Raw genomic sequence first — 20,315 nt, forward strand, 5'->3', positions numbered from 1 at the left:
ACGCTTCCTTGTGGAACACTTGCCCCAATAGGACGTCTTGCTGATTCCGTTCCATTGAGAACTACACTTAGAGATCTACCATGAAGGTAATCACTGAGGAGACATAGCGTAGAGCCTGCAATTCCCAGTGCTTGAAGTTTTGCTAAGAGGCCCTGGTGCCACACCCGGTCGAAAGCGCCAGCAATGTCCAGTGCTACCACACAGCTGACTTTGGATTCATCCAGTGACTGGTGCCACTTAGTGGAGAGGTTTAACAACAGATCAGCAGCAGAGTAACCTTTCCTGAAGCCATATTGACGATCACAAAGTAGTGAGTGGTAGTCAAAAAACTCTGTCATTTGTCTTGAGATTATTGTCTCAAGGATCTTACCAGTGATTGACAGGAGTGACACTGGTCTGTAGTTGCTGATTTCTGCTCTGCTCTTCTTTTTGTGAACAGGGACTACATTTGCCTCTTTCCATAGAGAGGGCCATTTACACTGTGCTAGGCAGTGCTGAAAGATGCGAGTTAGAGGTGCTGCTAGCTGGTCTCCACATCTTCTCAACAATCTTGGGCTCAACTTGTCTGGGCCCACAGCCTTTTCTTGGTCAAGCGATTTAAGAAGGAAATGCACCTCCTCCTGCCTTATTGTCACCACTGACAGTTTTGACACAGTTCTTGCAGCTAGCCAAGGAGGGTCCCTTGCTGGATCAGGAACTTGCATTTTGACTACTAGTAGAGGTGGTCCCATCCTGTCGATTTAGAGGTGGAATAAGTTCATCAGGCAGATAACCTTGTCTGTCCTTGACCAGGGACCACCAGGTTTTGGAGCCTACCCTACCTGATGCTAGCTTTCTTTTAGTGTCCACCTCCCATTTAGCAATGGCCCACTTTTGAACATCACCCATCTCTCTCTCTCTCTCTCTCTCTCTCTCTCTCTCTCTCTCATCCTCATGCAATGATGGAGAAGTTCTCTTCAGTGTGTCTAGAAGATTATTGTAATAATTTATTATTATTTTTATTATTATTATTAATATTATTATTATATTTTATTATTATTATTGACTAAATTACGCTATAAAATATCAGAAAGTACTGTAAACAGTAATATTCTTTCTTAATTTGGTTGTGTGCTAATTGTTCCTCGTAGTACAAGTTGTGGTCGTCAAAAAAGTTTAATTTACTTTGAGCATGGGCCTACTGCTAGATTTTTTTCCTTCGATGTTCATAGCAAAATGATGTATAAGGGTAAGTTACATTTTGAGGTTTATCATTTAAGCTGGATGACTTCAGTTTCTCTAAACATTGTGACAGCGGGAACTTTGTGAACACCTGTGAGACACTGGGGAGGCACCCTTCCTGGCGAGGGAAAGAACCCTTCCTGGAAGGGGAAGGACTTCTTTCTAGTAAGGAAAGTAACCCTGAAAGGGAAAGAACCCTTCCTAGCTAGGGAAGGGATTCTACTTGGATGGGAGAACTTGGGACGGGATCCTAGTTGCTGACGACTAGGGGAGTCGTCAGCGACAAGCTGCGCCAATATTTTATTAAAAAATAATGATCTGGCAGCACTGTTTTGACAACCTGCACTCTACTCTAGGATTAGTGTTTTAGTTTTTCAGATTATTAGCATAAGTAGAATTCTAACATGCGTGGAAGTCCAAATACAGCATATTATCTTTGCCAAGTCATGTATGTATTTGTAATAATTAAATGGTGAGATCTTTTAAGTATATTCTCATATAATTTCTATATAAACGTTATTTAAGTTAGGTTAGCTTGTTTAGATTATCATTTATTCTTGTTAAGCATTTTGACGAGTACGACTTACGGTTTTAAAAGTAGAGAGTATGTTAAAATCGCAATTATCTATCCAGTGTAACTACTTAATAATGCTACTTACGTCTGGATGCAAGGCCCATGTGTTGACCCTGTTTTTTTTTTACCTAATTCGTATATGTATGTTGAAATTAGTGCTTATAATAAGTAAGCAACAGACTGACTTTGGAATGTGAGGCTTTGTCGGGGTATATTGGGAGTGTAAGCAAGACAGCGAGTAAACTCTACGGTCACTGCCACCCGCGTTTCACTATCTCTTCCCCGCAGCTTTTTCTGAAAGCTTCAACTGATGAAGCTTTTTTTATATAAGCACTTTGCTTGTTGTCCTTTAGTCTTCGTTATTGTCAAATGTTAAGAGGAAATATTGTAGCTGTAGTGTCAGTTTTTTTTTTTTTTTTAGATATTTGTGAAATGCTCTGGTGCTGTGTCACACCTAAGAATTTAGTGCTTTCCCGTTTAACAATGATAATAATAATAATAATTAATAATAGTAATAATTGATTGATCTCATTTTATGGTTTTTGGTCTCATGAAAAGATTTAGGTCGTATTTAAATCTTTTTGTGAACATGAGCAGCTATCAGGATATCATGCTGACATATAACAGTGACTGATATTCTGTATACATTTTCCTGTTACATTACAATAAAATTTTTGGCTTTATTTACTATAACATATCCCTTTGATGCCGGTGAGGGGTTTTTGATCCAAGGAGTTAGATTTAGCCTCCACTTCCTTGGATAAGTCTCAAATGACTTCCAGGTATGGTATCTCTCCCGTGTGGGTTTAGCGGTTCCCTTCATATGCAGCAAAAATGAAAAATACTGTAACATAAATTCTAAAAATTATTGGTTATGCATTGTTCTGTCTTATACTGCCTTCAAGGAGCAGGGATGCTTGCATGCTGGGATGAGATTTTAATCCGAGGAATCGGAGCTACCCTTCCCTTGGGTCAAACTTTATCAAACCTTCCATTCCCAAGGGCTGTATTACTCTTCGGTTCAGCATTTTCCCTTGGTAAACATGTTAATAATAATAGTAATAATCACAATAATAATAATAATAATAATAATAATAATAATGTCCTATACTGTACTAGATGATGGTTGATATAACTTATACTTGCTTTGTGTTGCAGCTAACGATGAACGACTTCAGTGTACACAGGATTATTGGTCGTGGTGGGTTTGGAGAAGTTTATGGGTGTCGGAAAGCAGACACTGGCAAGATGTATGCCATGAAATGTCTAGACAAAAAGAGAATAAAGATGAAGCAGGGTGAAACACTAGCACTCAATGAACGAATTATGTTGTCACTAGTCAGTACAGGGGTGAGTCACTCTTCTTTGAATACTCCTTTTTGCAAACTAATTTTTGTTATAAATACTGCATGCTTTTAATAACTTTAGATATTTTTAGATATGTATGCATGAAATTTTATATACTAATCTAAGTATTTCAACTGTCACATTACTATTAGATCTGAAAAACCAGGAAATCAACTCATTTGTAAGTTGCAGATATCCTTTACTTATACTTCGCTTCCCAATTATTTTGAACTGCATTTTTTTTAAGCAGTCATCTTCTATTTTTATACTACATACATCATCATTTGCTACAGTATATTATTCCCAGTCTAAAAATTAATATGTGACAAGCAGTACTAGTTAAGCAATAATTAATAAATATGTAACTGGGGTGGCATTTATTTCAGGTGGATTGCCCCTTCATTGTGTGTATGACGTACGCTTTTCACACACCAGACAAGCTGTGCTTTATCTTGGACCTCATGAATGGTGGTGATCTTCATTATCACTTATCACAACACGGTGTCTTCAATGAGCAGGAAATGAGATTTTATGCTGCAGAAGTTATATTAGGTAAAATTTGCTCTTAAAAAATCACATTCAGCATTTTATTGAAAAAATTTAATACAACATTGTCTTTTAACCATTTGAGTTACAGTTCTTTGTATCATAGGTACAATATCTTTTTTTTTCTCTGGAAATTTCTTTTTCTTGAGGTGTGGCATCTTGTAGAATCTTCTGTAGCCTTCTCAGTTACCACCAGATGCTGAAAACATTTGAAAACTAACTCTAAGATCAGAGATAGGGTCATTGGTTCACAGCCAGAGATCTGGGTTTAACTTGAGGTGAAGTGATGTGTATGTGCACTTTCCAAATCATTTTGCTCCTGTACATATGGACCTCAGTGTTAGTCATTGTGCAGATTTGGGAAGAGACCCACAGATATCTTCCATTTATATATTATCAGGTCTCTCTCTCTTCTTCACTCCAGAGAATATATTCCAAGTAGTTTGAGGCATTCTCATTAGTTGAAATGCTTTCATAAACTTTGTCCATACTCCAGTAGAACAGGAAATTCATGAAACCACTTGTTTCCACTAAATGCGTTTTAACATGCTCACACATGCCCTTCCTGGGATGCCACACACACTCTCTCTCTCTCTCTCTCTCTCTCTCTCTCTCTCTCTCTCTCTCTCTCTCTCCCCCATGCTCTCTGCCACTCTCTCTTTCTCTCTCTCTTTCTCTCTCTCTTTCTCTCTCTTTCTCTCTCTCTCTCTCTCTCTCTCTCTCTCTCTCTCTCTCTCTCTCTCTCTCTCTCTCTCTCTCTCTCTCTCTCTCTCTCTTTCTTTCTTTCTTTCTTTCTTTCTTTCTTTCTTTCTTTCTTTCTTTCTTTCTTTCTTTCTTTCTTTCTTTCTTTCTTTCTTTCTTCACCCCCCTCCCCAGCTTCTATTTATACATTTTCTTGATCAATCTATTCTCCACCATCTTTTCTAAATGACCAAACCATCTCATCAACCCTTACTCCATTCTTTGATTTATACTTGTCATACTACCACACAGTCTTCCTAATTTATACACTCCTAATGCTCTGCATAATATTTTGCAAAATACAGTAAATTCATCTCAAACATGACATCTCTACTGCTTCCAGTCTCCTCTTCATGGCAACATTTACAGACCATGACTTACACCCATATGAAATGGTTGTTGGCACTGTACTCTTGTACATTCCTCTTTTTTTTTTTACTCCATTAATAGCCTTCTTTCTTTCTGCAGATCAGTCAACACTAGCTACATTTTTTTTCTTTTGTCTATTCTGTGATTCACCTCATCTTTAATAAGTTCATTTGGTGACACATCCTCTCCAAAATATTTGATTATTTTCACTTCCTTTCGCTTCTGAAGATCTCCGGAACTATTAACAAATTCATACTTCCACAAAAAGTACAATACAGTGGATTTTTCCTTAAAATAATGCATATGCATTTATAACATGGGAGTCTATAGGATAATGGGTTTCTGTCAGTGTAGTTTTACTTGTCAAAACTTTCCTCGGAAACAATCTTATTATTAATCAAGGGATTGTTGTATTGTATGTAGTATTTATAAGTTTTTAAAAATCATATTTGCTAAACTGTATCAAATTCAATATTTGAGCACAAAAAAACCCATAAGGGAAATTCCTTGATGTTGGTGAGGGGGCCTCTTAATCCAAGGAATTAGACCTGCCCTCCTTTTCCTTGGATCGAACCTTAATGCCTTCCATTCCCCAAGGCACTACATGGCCCATTTGGGTTTAGTGCTTCTCCATGAATGTAATAAAAATTAATGTATAAATTGAGAGTAAAAATAATTTACTTAATAATATAAAGGTACTTGGTTGAAATGGGAGCTGTATACTAAGTAATGAACAGTTTCTCAGTTGCTTATCTGTTTTTTGAAGCTCTTGAAAGTAAGCTTATAAATGTTTTACTTTACAGTTCCTATTATCATACAATGAATGTATTTGTATTATCAGTTGGTAACAAATAAAATTCTTATTTTATGTCTGTGCCATATAAGATATGCATGTATGATTAGTTCTCAAGGCAGTGATCTCTTACAGGGCTAGAACATATGCACCGACGATATATTGTGTATCGAGACCTTAAACCAGCTAACATACTCCTGGATGAGCATGGTCACGTCAGAATATCAGACTTAGGATTAGCATGTGACTTCTCCAAAAAGAAACCACATGCATCGGTGTAAGTAGCACATACAGTATCTTCCTATTTACTTACATCCAAAACTATCTTTGTTTTACTTCAAGATATTAATTTACTTCATACAGTGAGATATATAATAGAGGTATCAAAATGCTGAACATTTACAGTGCATGCAAAAATAATCTGGACCTCCCTTCTATTATTATGAAATCATTGAAAAGCATCAACATAAACATTATAGAACAAAAACTGTAATACTTAGTACTTTTTTTTTTTTTTAACAAGTCAGCCGTCTCCCACCGAGGCAGAGTGACCCAAAAAGAAAGAAAATCCCCAAAAACAAAATACTTTCATTATCAATCAACACTTTCACCTCACTCACACATAATCACTGTTTTTGCAGAGGTGCTCAGAACACAACAGTTTAGAAGCATATACGTATAAGGATACACAACATATCCCTCCAAACTGCTACTTATATTACTGGTACTTACATTAATATTTTGTCGTCTACCCCTTGGCCTTGATAACCATTTGAAGCTGTTTGGGCATACTTTTACTTGTATTCCTGAAGTAATCAATGAATGGATTCCTGCCATATTTCATCCATGTCACGCCTGCAGCAGTAGATCAAGGATATGTATTTGGGTCAACCAGTTACCCGTTGATTGCTTCAGGAATCTGAGTGAAAGCATAACCAAACACCTTCAAATGATTATCAAGGTCAAGAGGAAGATGATAAAATATTACTGTAAGTATCAAATATTACAGTTTTTGTTCTGTAATGCTCTGCAGTGCTCTGCATATAAAGGGGCTTTTGGCATGTACACCCAATTGTTATACTCCTTTGTACATACATGTATCATGCTAAAATAAAATTATTATTATTATTATTTTAATGATTTTTCATAATAATCAAAAGGAGGTCTGGATTATATTTTGCAGGCACTGTATGTTTAAATCTTTGAAGAATTTTTTATTTTTATTTAAAAATAAAATGCTATATATGTGTGTGTGTGTGTAAAGATTTAGGTCTAATTTTATTGAAAACTACAGTACCAAAATGAGTAAATAATTTTTTAACGTCTAGCTCTTGACATCACTCTCCATCTACAGCTTACCCGGGTAAGCTGCTCTGTGTCTTAATACACTTCCTGTAAAATAGAGTACAAATGCTCCACTAGAAATTTGGATCCAATGCAAACATCCTGTTTTCAGTTCCAGTATAATTCTTTAGGCCAGTTTTGTAGAACAGCAAAATACAAATGTTGCAGTACATGTACAATACTGTAGATATATATAGTACAATATTATAAAAATTGCCTGTTTCCTGTGCTAAATAAATAATTCAAAATTCATAATTTTACCAAACTACTATTTTTTTTTTCATTAACCCGGCCATATCCCACTGAGGCAGGGTGACCCAAAAAGAAAAACGAAAGTTTCTCTTTTTGGGTCACTGAAAAGAAAAATGAAAGTTTCTCTTGTTAACTTTAGTAATGTGTATAGGAGAAGGGGTTACTAGCCCCTGGCTCCTGGCATTTTAGTCAAGTCTTACGACATGCATGGCTTGTGGAGGAAGAATTCTGTTCCACTTCCCCATGGAGAGAAGTACTATTGCTGTTTTAGTTATTTCAAATAAGCAGTAGCCTGGGCCAGCAAGAATGTTCAACAACAATATATTTTAAGTTTACATATCCAGATCATTTGGATGTGAAAAGTGGGCTATAGTAAATGTATATGCACCTGGAGAAGAGAGAAGTGTAGAGGAGAGAGAGAGATTTTGGGAAATGTTGAGGGAATGCATGGGGAGTTTTGAACCAAGTGTGAGAGTAATGGTGGTTAGGGATTTCAATGCTAAAGTGGGCAAAAATGTTGTGGAGGGAGTAGTAGGTAAATTTTGGGTGCCAGGGGTAAATGAAAATGGGGAGCCTTTAATTGAGCTATGTGTAGAAAGAGGTTTGGTAATAAGTAATACATATTTTATGAAGAAGAGGATAAATAAATATACAAGGTATGATATAGCATGTAATGAAAGTAGTTTGTTAGATTATGTATTGGTGGATAAAAGGTTGATGGGTAGGCTCCAGGATGTACACGTTTATAGAGGGGCAACTGATATATCGGATCATTATTTAGTTGTAGCTACAGTTAGAGTAAGAGGTAGATGGGAAAAGAGGAAAATGGCAACAACAAGCAAGAGGGAGGTGAAAGTGTATAAACTAAGGGAGGAGGAAGTTCAGGTGAGATATAAGCAGCTATTGGCAGAAAGGTGGACTGGTGCAAGTATGAGTAGTGGGGGGGGGGGGGGTTGAAGAGGGTTGGAATAGTTTTAAAAATGCAGTATTAGAATATGGGGCAGAAGTTTGTGGTTATAGGAGGGTGGGTGCAGGAGGAAAGAGGAGTAATTGGTGGAATGAAGAAGTAAAGGGTGTGATAAAAGAGAAAAAGTTAGCTTATGAGAGGTTTTTACAAAGCACAAGTGTTATAAGAATTGTAGAGTATATGGAGAGTAAAAGAAAGGTGAAGAGAGTGGTGAGAGAGTGCAAAAGGAGAGCAGATGATAGAGTGGGAGAGGCACTGTCAAGGAATTTTAATGAAAATAAGAAAACATTTTGGAGTGAGTTAAACAAGTTAAGAAAGCCTAGAGAACGAATGGATTTGTCAGTTAAAAACAGAACAGGGGAGTTAGTAGATGGGGAGATGGAGGTTTTGGGTAGATGGCGAGAATATTTTGAGGAACTTTTAAATGTCGACGAAGAAAGGGAAGCGGTAATTTCATGCACTGGCCAGGGAGGTATACCATCTTTTAGGAGTGAAGAAGAACAAGTGTGAGTGTGGGGGAGGTGTGTGAGGCTTTATGTAGAATGAAAGGGGGTAAAGCAGCTGGAACTGATGGGATCATGACAGAAATGTTAAAAGCAGGGGGAGGATATAGTGTTGGAGTGGTTGGTATTTTTGTTTAATAAATGTATGAAAGAGGGGAAGGTACCTAGGGATTGGCAGAGAGCATGTATAGTCCCTTTATATAATGGGAAGGGGACAAAAGAGATTGTAAAAATTATAGAGGAATAAGTTTACTGAGTATACCAGGAAAAGTGTACTGTAGGGTTATAATTGAAAGAATTAGAGGTAAGACAGAATGTAGGATTGCGGATGAGCAAGGAGGTTTCAGAGCGGGTAGGGGATGTGTAGATCAAATGTTTACATTGAAGCATATATGTGAACAGTATTTAGATAAAGGTAGGGAAGTTTTTATTGCATTTATGGATTTAGAAAAGGCATATGATAGAGTGGATAGGGGAGCAATGTGGCAGATGTTGCAAGTATATGGAATAGGTTGTAAGTTACTAAATGCTGTAAAGAGTTTTTATGAGGATAGTGAGGCTCAGGTTAGGGTGTGTAGAAGAGAGGGAGACTACTTCCCAGTAAAAGTAGGTCTTAGACAGGGATGTGTAATGTCACCGTGGTTGTTTAACCCTTTCAGGGTCCGTCCCGTAGATCTACGGCTTTACATTCAGGGTCGAAACCGTAGATCTACGCCATGAGCTCAGCTCACTCTGATAAGCTGTGAGTGGTAAATTTGGGCCTAGATATAAGATATTACATCTATGTGGTATGTGTGCACCACATAAAACAAATCCTGCAGCACACAGTGTATAATGAGAGAAAAAAAACTGAGACCATGATTTTCGATTAAAACAATTACTTTGCAGTGTTTTTTCGTATGTTTGTTATAGCTGTATTTGCTATTTCTTGGTCTCATTTGATAGAATGGAAGACATATTACAGAAATAGAGATGATTTTTATTGGTTTTAGCACTGGAAATGGCTTGAAACTGAACTCAAAGTAGCGGAAATGCTACATTTTTGCCGATGTTCAAGAGTAAACAAACGACCTCACACGTCTAATACATGCCAGCTGGTGGGTCTAATATACATTCACAAATGTGGTGATGATATTTATACAATTATTACAATATTGCATAACAGTAAATCTTCTATTTTTTGGTTTGAATAAAAATTCATTATGTGAATAAAAAATCAAAATGGAATTCATTTGTAAAGCCTCAAAATGTAACTAATGAACAGAGGAAATGTTAGTTTAGTGCCAGGAATACCTACAGTGTTTATTCTGGACCCTATTTTGAAATTGGAATATTTTGAACTTTGTGTTAAATTGGCCAAATTACCAATTTCCGATCACTTTATTTTGTAGTTGAAACAGTTGATTTGGCGATTTCTTGTGCTCAATCGATAGAATAGAAGTAGTACTAGTGAAATAGCTAAGAATTTGGTCAACTGGAATAAAGTAATTGGCCTAAAATGGGAGTCAAAGTCGGCAAAATCGCCAATTCGTAAATATCACTGACACATCAAAATTCGCAAGAGCATAATTTCGTCAGTTTTCCATCATATTTCATACTTTTTGTTTTATTACCTTCAGAAAAAGATTCTCTTCCATTTCATAAGAAAAAATAAAAAAAAATTCTTTTTAAATTCGTGGACCCTGGTGTGCACTTTGAAATTTGGCCTCTGGACCCTGAAAGGGTTAATATATTTATAGATGGGGTTGTAAAGGAAGTAAATGCTAGGGTGTTCAGGAGAGGGGTGGGATTAAATTATGGGGAATTAAATTCAAAATGGGAATTGACGCAGTTGCTTTTTGGTGATGATACTGTGCTTATGGGAGATTCTAAAGAAAAATTGCAAAGGTTAGTGGATGAGTTTGGGAGTGTGTGTAAAGGTAGAAAGTTGAAAGTGAACATAGAGAAGAGTAAGGTGATGAGGGTATCAAATGATTTAGATAAAGAAAAAATGGATATTAAATTGGGGAGGAGGAGTATGGAAGAAGTAAATGTTTTCAGATACTTGGAAGTTGACGTGTCGGCAGATGGATTTATGAAGGATGAGGTTACTCATAGAATTGATAAGGGAAAAAAGGTGAGTGGTGTGTTGAGTTATATGTGGAGACAAAAAACGTTATCTATGGAGGCAAAGAAGGGAAAGAATGAAAGTATAGTAGTACCAACACTCTTATATGGGTGTGAAGCTTGGGTTGTGAATGCAGCAGCGAGGAGGCGGTTGGAGGCAGTGGAGATATCCTGTGTAAGGGCAATGTGTGGTGTAAATATTATGCAGAAAATTCGGAGTGTGGAAATTAGGAGAAGGTGTGGAGTTAATAAAAGTATTAGTCAGAGGGCTGAAGAGGGGTTGTTGTGGTGGTTTGGTCATTTAGAGAGAATGGATCAAAGTAGAATGACATGGAGAGCATATAAATCTTTAGGGGAAGGAAGGTGGGGGAGGGGTCGTCCTCGAAAAGGTTGGAAGGAAGGGGTAAGGGAGGTTTTGTGGGCAAGGGGCTTGGACTTCCAGCAGGCGTGCATGAGAGTGTTCAATAGGAGTGAATGGAGACAAATGGTATTTGGGACCTGACGATCTGTTGGAGTGTGAGCAGGGTAATATTTAGTGAAGGGATTCAGGGAAACCGGTTATTTTTATGTAGCCGGACTTGAGTCCTGGAAATGGGAATTACAATGCCTGCACTCTAAAGGAGGGGTTCGGGATATTAGCAGTTTGGAGGGATATGTTGTGTATCTTTATAGGTATATGCTTCTAAGCTGTTGTGTTCTGAGCACCTCTGCAAAAACAATGATTATGTGTGAGTGAGGTGAAAGTGTTGAATGATGAAAGTATTTTCTTTTTGGGGATTTTCTTTCTTTTTGGGTCACCCTGCCTCGGTGGGAGATGGCCGACTTGTTTAAAAAAAAAAAAAAATTGAAGTTATGGCAACATTTTCTTCCCAAACAGTTTGTGAAATCTTTCTAAGTTCGTAACATAAAAGCTGATTATATATTTTTCCTTTCAGTCTGTATAATCAGGGTTATTCCAAGCTTTATAATGTCAACCCCTAATTTATTTTATTATTAATTCTGCTTTAAATACTACACATATATATTATATAATCAGTTGTATTCTTCATACCCAGTTGTAATATACTCGTTTAGTTGCTGTAGATCTAACGATGTATGTTTTTGGAAATAAATATGTAATTTATTATTTAAAATGTTTTCTAAAAGAAAAAGTGTGGAACTTAGATAAGTAAAAGTTATATTTATTCATCCCAGGGTTTATAATGAATCTGCAAGACTTTTAAAGGTGTTAATATTTTCCTCATTTATGAAATGAAGAAAGTATTGATATCTGAATTAAAAAAATGTATGGTCATAAGCATGACTTGCTCCATTAGTAGAATATTGAGTCAGTATATTTTTTATTCATTTGGATAAATAAATAATAAAATCCAGAAATTTTGAAAATCGCAACATAATTTGTTGTGATCACTATAAAACAAAATAGGCTGTTTTAAGTGGAGTGTCAAATTTATCATTTTGTTTCTTAAAAAAAATCTTAAATGGTTATCTTACTGCCTGTCATTTTTTTTTCCCACTGATTTTTTTAATATAAGATAAATTTAAAGAATGTTACATTTACTTTTCCCTTCCATTTTCAGAGGGACTCATGGTTATATGGCGCCTGAAGTGCTTAGTAAAGGAACTGCTTATGATAGTTCAGCGGACTGGTTCTCCTTTGGTTGTATGTTGTATAAGTTGCTCAAAGGCCACTCCCCGTTCAGGCAACACAAAACTCGAGACAAACATGAAATTGACCGTATGACTTTAACAATGGTGAGTTATGATAATAGTGTTATATTATTATATTCATAACAAGGTACTAAACTGTGTTGTAAATTTCCTCTTAGTAATTAACTACTTGTAGTTACATGAGCAGATGTAAGCTCCTGGTGTCCTGTCATAAGTATTTAATTTATCATATAATATTTTTAAATTTCCAATGGTTGTAGCACTTGCTACATCCTCTTGTAAATCATATTTTTGTTCTACTAGTTTCAAATGAAAACATTTCTGGTATCCTTTCAGTGGCTCCTCTTCCTTAGTCTATAGTTATGGCCTTCTGTTTTGCCAGATTATGGCTTTAAAACTCTTCCTTGTCAGTTCTTTCATCATTTATTTTCACTACATTGACCAAAGAAGAAATACATTGGCTATCATTTATTCAGTAAAAGATTTGTCAGAAGTGCACAGACATCAAATTCAAATTATCTTTTTTTTTTTTTCAACAAGTTGGCCGTCTCCCACCGAGGCAGGGTGACCCAAAAAGAATGAAAATCCCCAAAAAGAAAATACTTTCATCATCATTCAACACTTTCACCTCACTCACACATAATCACTGTTTTTGCAGAGGTGCTCAATACAACAGTTTTGAAGTATATACGTATAAAGATACACAACATATCCCTCCAAACTGCCAATATCCTAAACCTCTCCTTTAAAGTGCAAGCATTGTACTTCCCATTTCCAGGACTCAAGTACGGCTTATAAAATAACCTGTTTCCCTGAATCCCCTCACTAAATATTACCCAGCTCGCACTCCAACAGCTCGTCAGGTCCCAAATACTATTCATCTCCATTCACTCCTATCTAACACACTCACGCACGCTTGCTGGAAGTCCAACCCCCTCGCCCACAAAATCTCCTTTACCCCCCCTCCAACCTTTTTGAGGACGACCCCTACCCCGCCTTCCTTCCCCTACAGATTTATACGCTCTCCATGTCATTCTCCTTTGATCCATTTTCTCTAAATGATCAAACCATCTCAACAACCCCTCTTCACCCCTCTGACTAATACTTTTATTAACTCCACACCTTCTCCTAATTTCCACACTCAGAATTTTCTGCATAATATTTACACCTCACATTGCCCTTAGACAGGACATCTCCACTGCCTCCAACCACCTCCTCGCTGCAGCATTTACAACCCAAGCTTCACACCCATATAAGAGTGTTGGTACTACTATACTTTCATACATTCCCTTCTTTGCCTCCATAGATAACATTTTTTGCCTCCACAAATACCTCAATGCACCACTCACCTTTTTTCCTTCATCAATTCTATGATTAACTTCATCCTTCATAAATCCATCCGCTGACACATCAACTCCCAAATATCTGAAAACATTGACTCTTCCATACTCCTCCCCAATTTGATATCCAGTTTTTCTTTATCTAAATCATTTGATACCCTCATCACCTTACTCTTCTCTATGTTCACTTTCAACTTTCTACCTTTACACACACTTCCAAATTCATCCACTAACCTTTGCAATTTTTCTTTAGAATCTCCCATAAGCACAGTATCATCAGCAAAAAGTAACTGTATCACTTCCCATTTTCTATTTAATTCCCCATAATTTAATACCACTCCTCTCCCGAACACCCTAGCATTTACTTCTTTTACAACCCCATCTATAAATATATTAAACAACCCTGTCTAAAACCTACTTTTACCGGGAAGTAGTCTCTCTCTCTTCTACACACCCTAACCTGAGCCTCACTATCCTCATAAAAACTCTTTACAGCATTTAGTAACTTACCACCTATTCCATATACTTGCAACATCTGCCACATTGCTACCCTATCCACTCTATCATATGCCTTTTCTAAATCCATAAATGCAATAAAAACTTCCCTACCTTTATCTAAATACTGTTCACATATATGCTTCAATGTAAGCACTTGATCTACACATCCCCTACCCACTCTAAAACCTCCTTGCTCATCCGCAATTCTATATTCTGTCTTACCTCTAATTCTTTCAATAATAAACCATACCACGGACGAGGATAGAACCTGCGATCAGAGAGTCACATCTTTAAATAATAACCCTTTAAATAATAACTCTTTAAATAATACACTTTTCCTGGTATACTCAGTAAACTTATTCCTCTATAATTTTTACAATCTCTTTTGTCCCCCTTCCCTTTATATAAAGGGACTATACACACTCTCTGCCAATCCCTAGGTACCTTCCCCTCTTTCATACATTTATTAAACAAAAATACCAACCACTCCAACACTTGGCCCCCCCCTGCTTTTAACATTTCTGTCATGATCCCGTCAGTTCCAGCTGCTTTAATTCCTTTCATTCTGTGTAATGCCTCACGCGCTTCCCCCACACTCACATCCTGCTCTTCTTCACTCCTAAAAGATGGTATACCTCCCTTGCCAGTGCATGAAATTACCGCCTCCCTTTCTTCGTCGATATTTTAAAGTTCCTCAAAATATTCTCGCCATCTACCCAATACCTCCATCTCCCCATCTACTAATTCCCCTACTCTGTTTTTAACTGACAAATCCATTTGTTCCCTAGGCTTTCTTAACTTGTTTAACTCCAAAATTTTTTCTTATTTTCATTAAAATTTCTTGACAGTGCCTCTCCCACTCTTTCATCTGCTCTCCTTTTGCACTCTCTCACCACTCTCTTCATCTTTCTTTTACTCTCCATATACTCTACTCTTCTTATAACACTTCTGCTTTGTAAAAATCTCATAAGCTACCTTTTTCTCTTTTATCACACCCTTTACTTCATCATTCCACCAATCACTCTGTTTTCCTCCTGCACCCACCCTCCTATAACCACAAACTTCTGCCTCACTCATCCTTCAAAGTGCAGGCATTGCATGTCCCACCTCCAAGACTTAATTTCAGCAAACTAGTTTTTCCTGAATCCTTTCACAAATGTTAACTTGCCCACGTGAATGCTAAAACTACTTGTCTTCACTTGCATATGCATGCTAGATGCTCAAGTTCTTTCCATCAAAACATCCTTTACTCTTTCATTTTAACCGTTTTGAGGATGCCCACTACTCCTCCTTTTCCCCCTTCCTGCATTTTCACATTTTTTTTGTCATCCTATCCTTCTGCATCCTTTCTAAATGACCAAACCATTTCAACACCTGAGTTACAGTCTGTGCAGAAAGTTATGATGCCATTGAATTGGTGTCATAATTTTTTTCATAATTCATTTCTTATACTTATGTTGGTCTTGTGGGATATGAAATATTATAATGTTCATCAGGCCAAGCTGTATAAACACTGGCAATATGGCATAAATCACAAGATTCACCCAGTAACCTTGTCACTAACCCCTCTCTTGTGACCAACAATAATGTCATGGAGCAGTGCAAAGGAGGATATATTGGCTGTAATTGCCCTGCAAAAGAGCAGACATGATACACTATATCTTCTCAGATGGGACTGAAACGGCATTCAGTGCAATCTCAACTAATATTTTCTGGTCCTAAATTAAACTCTCCAAGGACTGAAAATGATGGCTCATCAAGTAAAGGCAAAGCCTTCCATCACAGCATGGGAAGTAAAGGAGAAAAATCCTTGGTTATTGGAGCATGTGTCCCTCAGGTGTCTTCATCAGTGACTCCATGATGACTTGGGATTCAGAAACTTTCATGAATGCAGTAAATCTCTTCTTAGAGGAGGAGGAAAAGTTTTGCAAGAAATACTGTAGGTGAGGTATGGAGGAATGGAGAGGTGTTTTTGTGTTAAGATGAATCGAGCTTTACAGTGACCACTAGTAGTGGAAGGAGGGTGTACCAGTTGCCTCATTCTGACCCACACCTCTCACAGTACACTGCCAAGACTGTGAAACACCTGCATCCCTTATGCTTCCCAAAAATGTCATAATGAATCAGAACAATTAGTTGGAGATTTTACTGGATTATTTATTAGATTCTTTTGAAAAAGCCGAAGCAACACTGTTTATGCAAAACAGTGCTCCTTGCCACACTGTAAAAAGTGTCAAAAAGTGGTTAGGTGATTGTGAAGTACCCTATTTTAGTGAATGGCCAGTAAAAACTTAAACCCATAGAAAATTTGTGACCATTTATGACATGTTGACTAAGGGACTATGACACTTCATCCATCCTAAAGCTAGAGGCAGCTGTTTAAGACACCTGGGTTTCATTCGCAGCTATCACTATTCAGAGTTTATCTGACAGTGTTCCTTGAAGGTTTGAGGGCTGCTTGATGTGTAAGGGGAGTTCAACCAAGTATTAACTTCAGTGGTAAATCTTATATTACTTCATTTCCATAACCTTACTGTAAATTTTGTTTTAGCCAACATCATAACTTTCCATATAGACTGTATACCTTCTAATTTCTATGTTCCTTATTCTTAGCATAATATTCACACCACACTCTTCTCAAATATAACATAACCACTATGTTCAGCTTTCTTCTTGCTACAATGTTTCAAGCCCATACTTCACACCCATACCACACTTTGGTACATTTCTCTCTTTTGTCTTCATTTTTTGTTTTTGTCTACTCCATGTGTGTTTGTGTGCATGTGTATGCATGCATACATGTGTCTGCATGTTTTTGTTTGTTTGGTGTTGTGATCCTAAGGGCAACTATGGAAGGAAGATATCCTGTTTTTTGTGCTTGAGATGTGGATTCCACTCTAATGGTGTGAATTCCACTACACCAGTGTCTCACATTTATGCTATACTGTATACAATATTATACTCTTTTATTTTTTTGTGGTTATGAAAAACATTCTTACATTTGCTTGTTGCATATGTTTTTGGTCTACACTTTTTTTTTAAATAATTCTGTGCAAATTGACATTTAATGGCAGAAATAATTAACTTTAAATTTTACTGTAGGATAGGCAATTCTTTATGTAGCCTACCATTTCTGACTTTAGAGTAAATTCCATTTTTTGTTACACAGATGTAAATTATTAAAACTTCATCATATGCTGGTAAAACATCCTTTACAGAACGTTGAGCTTCCTGATACATTTACTCAAGAACTTCGGAGTCTTTTAGAAGGCCTACTACATAGAGATGTTGACAAAAGACTGGGCTGCAAAGGAAGAGGGTAAGAAACACCTTAGTACAGTATAAGTTTCTAGTTTAGGCATGGTACTTAGATTTTCTTTTTTAAGGCTCACATTTCTGTGTAGGAAAGAGGGAAATTATTTCCCAATAAAAGTAGGCCTTAGACAAGGATGTGTGATGTCGCCGTGGTTGTTTAATATATTTATAGATGGGGTTGTAAGAGAAGTAAATGCGAGGGTCTTGGCAAGAGGCGTGGAGTTAAAAGATAAAGAATCACACATAAAGTGGGAGTTGTCACAGTTGCTCTTTGCTGATGACACTGTGCTCTTGGGAGATTCTGAAGAGAAGCTGCAGAGATTGGTGGATGCATTTGGTAGGGTGTGCAAAAGAAGAAAATTAAAAGTGAATACAGGAAAGAGTAAGGTAATGAGGATAACAAAAAGATTAGGTGATGAAAGATTGGATATCAGATTGGAGGGAGAGAGTATGGAGGAGGTGAATGTATTCAGATATTTGGGAGTGGACGTGTCAGCGGATGGGTCTATGAAAGATGAGGCGAATCATAGAATTGATGAGGGAAAAAGGGTGAGTGGTGCACTTAGGAGTCTGTGGAGACAAAGGACTTTGTCCTTGGAGGCAAAGAGGGGAATGTATGAGAGTATAGTTTTACCAACGCTCTTATATGGGTGTGAAGCATGGGTGATGAATGTTGCAGCGAGGAGAAGGCTGGAGGCAGTGGAGATGTCATATCTGAGGGCAATGTGTGGTGTGAATATAATGCAGAGAATTCGTAGTTTGGAAGTTAGGAGGAGGTGCGGGATTACCAAAACTGTTGTCCAGAGGGCTGAGGAAGGGTTGTTGAGGTGGTTCGGACATGTAGAGAGAATGGAGCGAAACAGAGTGACTTCAAGAGTGTATCAGTCTGTAGTGGAAGGAAGGCGGGGTAGGGGTCGGCCTAGGAAAGGTTGGAGGGAGGGGGTAAAGGAGGTTTTGTGTGCGAGTGGCTTGGACTTCCAGCAGGCATGCGTGAGCGTGTTTGATAGGAGCGAATGGAGACAAATGGTTTTTAATACTTGACGTGCTGTTGGAGTGTGAGCAAAGTAACATTTATGAAGGGGTTCAGGGAAACCGGCAGGCTGGACTTGAGTCCTGGAGATGGGAAGTACAGTGCCTGCACTCTGAAGGAGGGGTGTTAATGTTGCAGTTTAAAAACTGTAGTGTAAAGCACCCTTCTGGCAAGACAGTGATGGAGTGAATGATGGTGAAAGTTTTTCTTTTTCGGGCCACCCTGCCTTGGTGGGAATCGGCCAGTGTGTTAATAAAATAATAAATAATATTTCTGTGTTAGGGTACGGGTGAGCTACTAGGAGTACAATTCCTTCCAGCAATACCTCTCTGTTCACTAATATAGACTTTCCTGCCAGATTTACCTCACTATGTCTTCTGCTTACTTTTTCACTCTTCTTGATTCCTATTTTTAATATGACTGGATTCACTCAGACCTCAGCATACCAGCAGCTAACACCTCTTTCTGTTTGCTTTTCACTTGGATGGCTCTAAGGCAAGTGACACTTTCTCAGCCACCAGGTGAATCTGCTCCTTAGCAAAATCTGTGGTAGACTTTCCTGCTCCACAAAGCTGAAGGAATGCAGTAAATATCCATTATACTTGGTACACACTGTGTGATGATTAGAGGATATGCTCAGAGTGCAGATAAGCTGCTGGAGATAATTTTTGCTTAGAGAAAGAGTCTTTCGATAATAGGATTGTCACGCAGTGTTTACATTCTTCAGCACAAAGTTATTTATTCAAAATGACCATGTGCCCCTCTTTTTGATGTTTTAGACTCTAGGAAGAGAGCAGGAACATTCTTTGCATTCATTCCCATGGATTCCCAACAACTCTCCATGTTCATGGTTCGCTTGGGGGATAGGGTGATGCCTGGCAGAATGGTGTACTGTTCTCCTCATTCTGAAGTCTGGGTGGCTCTCTTGTTCAGGTAATTGCCTAATAAGCAACAGGCAGTGCTGATGTCTCAGTAGACAAAATTAAGACTCTGTGAGAAACCTTCATACATCTGCTCTGTGCTCTTTTGAGTCATTTGAACAAGCAAGTGATTTGGAAATGTTCAGGCCCTTTCCACTTCTGTCATTTATTGCTAGAATGGTTTACAAGAAGGAGTTCTAGGTGCTACAACCACTAGAAACTTACAAAAAGCTTCTTAAATGACTAAATATTGAAGATGGTACACCATAAGCTTAGTCCTTCTGTTTTAGTTACAAATAGGTAATCACAGAATATTATATTTTGAAGCATGAAAAACTGCTTTGTATGAAGGGCTATGTGAATGAAGGAGACAGCCATTCTGCTTGTTTGATTGGATGTAGGTAGCCACTGGCTGGCTGAAATAACTGAAGTCCATATAATTGGTTAGAGAGGTGTTAATCAGGATGGGGAAGGAGGTTGTATTCCTAGTGACTCATTAAAGCTTCCCAAAGTTCTTGCTTCACTGACACTACACAAGGGTTTGTTCTACTCATCTACAACTCTACTGCCAAACCAGTACAACCTCAATGGAAATACAGGGACCCCAGTGGAAATACAAGGACCCCAATGGAAATACAAGCACCCCAATGGAAATACAAGAGCCCCAGTGGAAAGACAAGGACTAGAGCAACTCTGCATTGAGCTTTATTATGACATTGACTTTGTGATCAGCTTTCTTGTGGCAGTGTGATATGTTAAGTTTTTCATTCTTTAATAC

At 37.7% G+C, this 20,315-nt stretch overlaps 1 protein-coding gene across 2 annotated transcripts in view; it reads left to right on the forward strand.

The window, feature by feature from the left end:
• Positions 1-20,315, forward strand: part of Gprk1 (G protein-coupled receptor kinase 1) — a 731,033-nt gene that overhangs the window by 665,693 nt on the left and 45,025 nt on the right. For both annotated transcript variants that reach the window (XM_070092970.1, XM_070092971.1), the window contains 5 exons: positions 2,954-3,145; positions 3,529-3,694; positions 5,727-5,868; positions 12,344-12,518; positions 17,491-17,591. In XM_070092970.1, the coding sequence (XP_069949071.1) occupies positions 2,954-3,145; positions 3,529-3,694; positions 5,727-5,868; positions 12,344-12,518; positions 17,491-17,591 (776 nt within the window). The remainder of the gene's footprint in view (positions 1-2,953; positions 3,146-3,528; positions 3,695-5,726; positions 5,869-12,343; positions 12,519-17,490; positions 17,592-20,315) is intronic.

This window comes from Cherax quadricarinatus, chromosome 41 (assembly GCF_038502225.1).
Source record: "Cherax quadricarinatus isolate ZL_2023a chromosome 41, ASM3850222v1, whole genome shotgun sequence".
Classification (NCBI taxonomy): Eukaryota; Metazoa; Arthropoda; class Malacostraca; order Decapoda; family Parastacidae; genus Cherax; species Cherax quadricarinatus.